General features: G+C 66.2%; 1 protein-coding gene across 1 annotated transcript; it reads right to left on the bottom strand.

The window, feature by feature from the left end:
* Positions 1–606: 606 nt before the first annotated feature.
* On the bottom strand, positions 607–1519 carry LOC115898169 (killer cell lectin-like receptor subfamily G member 2). The gene has a single exon (XM_030931984.1). The coding sequence runs from the start codon at positions 1453–1455 to the stop codon at positions 607–609; it is 849 nt and encodes a 282-aa protein (XP_030787844.1). The 5' UTR covers positions 1456–1519.
* Positions 1520–1757: the final 238 nt, after the last annotated feature.

The following is a 1757-nucleotide window of genomic DNA, read 5'->3' as shown; positions in this document are numbered from 1 at the left end:
AAGCAAGCAGCAGTTTGGACCTTCCAGAAGGTCCTTGGCAGTGCAGGGATGGGGGGGGGTCCGAGCTGCCACCCCTGCCACCTGATCCTGAATGACTTCCCCTCATCTAGAATTCCTTCCACCGCTACTTCTCAAAGGTGCTGCGCATGCCAAGAGGGAATTCGAAAGTTCGGGAGTGCTGGTAGGGGAGGGTGAGAAGGGGAGGGGCTTTATTCTTTTTTTTTTTGAAATGGGAGTTTCACTCTTGTTGCCCAGGCTGGAGTGCAATGGCGTGATCTCGGCCCACTGAAACCTCCGCCTCTCGGGTTCAAGCGACTCTCCTATCTCAGCCTCTCAAGTAGCTGGGATTACAGGTGCATGCCACCACGCCAGGATAATTTTTGTAATTTTAGTAGAGTCAGGGTTGCATCATTTTGGTCAGGCTGGTCTCGAACTCTTGACCTCAGGTGATCCGGCTGCCTCGGCCTCCCAAAGTGCTGGGATTGCAGGCGTGAGCCACCGCAACAATGTGGATTACAGTTACGTAGGCAGGAATGTTATTGATTGTAAGCCCGAGATGCCAGATCGGGTGGGGTATCTGGATGGCCGACTGGGTCCCTTAGTCGGTCAGCTACCCAGCGGTCCAGGGCTGGGCGGGTGTTGGGGGTTTCGGCTACGTCCACCCGACCTGGCGGCGCCGGCTGCCGGCGCAGGTGAGCACTCACCGGTAAGCGTTACTGCCCGGGGCAGCTTCTCTTCGCCCTCCAATCCCGCGCGGGGCAGCAGCGCCGCATTCTCCTTCTCCAGCCTCAGCTCCTTGCAGCGGCAGCACGTGGGGGAGCCCGGGGAGCTTCCTTCTACTGGGCTGGCCCGGCCCTCAGCGTCGCGGCCGCTCTCCGTTCCGGCTGCAGCCAGCGTCGAGCCGCGTCCCCACGTGCCGCCCAGGGACGATGTGCGCAGCAGGAGCTGCTGCGATGGGTCCGCTTGGCGGGAGAAGGCGGGGGACTCGGGCACCGGCACCGTGAGGAAGCGCGTGGAGGGCCTGGGCGACGGCGTGCGGCTGCCGCCGGCCGCGCCCACGGGCTTCACAAGCACATCTACCTGCAGCTCCATGGGCGCCCAGGCGCCGGGCGCAGGCTCAGCCCCGGGCGCCTCGCCATTCCGGGGCAGCTTGACCGAGGCGGGTCCCGGCGACGGCGGCTCGGGGCAGACGCCATAGCCCGGGCTGAGCGGCGGCACGCGCGGGGTCCCGGGGCGAGGCGAAGGCAGCTGCTTCTCGCTCGAGGGCTCCCGGCCTGCGCCCGCCGCCTTCTTCATGGCCCTGGCCGGACTCGGGCTGCTTTCGGGACCTTCAGGTTGTCGTGCCTTCTCGGGGACTTGCGCCTGCTCCAGCCCGGGGACCAGGCTTCCCACGGGCTCCATTGGGACCTCCGCCCCGGCTTGGCCTCCGGGCGCAACCTCCCAAACCCGCTCCATCCCGCGCGCCCGGCGAGCCGGGGACGCTGAAGGGCGCACCTGTGGCCAGGTGCAGGGGAGCTTCGCTCTCCTGCGTCCAGATTGCTCCAGCCGGGTCGCCGAAGTTGTCAGGCCACGCCCCTCCTCGAAGGGCCCCGCTGTGATTGGCTGTGGCTGCGGTTCTGCTGCCCCGCCTCCACAAGGCACTGTGAGCTGGCAAGGGCGGCGGGGCTAGGCAAGGGCGGCGGGGCTAGGCGAGGGTTGCAGGGTGGGCGGAAGCTCTCCGAAGAAAAGCAGAACGCGAGCGGAGGCGTGTGGCAGGG

The sequence above is a fragment of the Rhinopithecus roxellana genome, chromosome 6, assembly GCF_007565055.1.
Source record: "Rhinopithecus roxellana isolate Shanxi Qingling chromosome 6, ASM756505v1, whole genome shotgun sequence".
Lineage (NCBI taxonomy): Eukaryota > Metazoa > Chordata > Mammalia > Primates > Cercopithecidae > Rhinopithecus > Rhinopithecus roxellana.
This window is presented reverse-complemented; position numbering and strand designations above follow the sequence as displayed.

Coding starts and splice junctions, on each gene's coding strand:
- LOC115898169 (XM_030931984.1), bottom strand. CDS start 1,455: ATGGAGCGGGTTTGGGAGGTTGCGCCCGGAGGCCAAGCCGGGGCGGAG.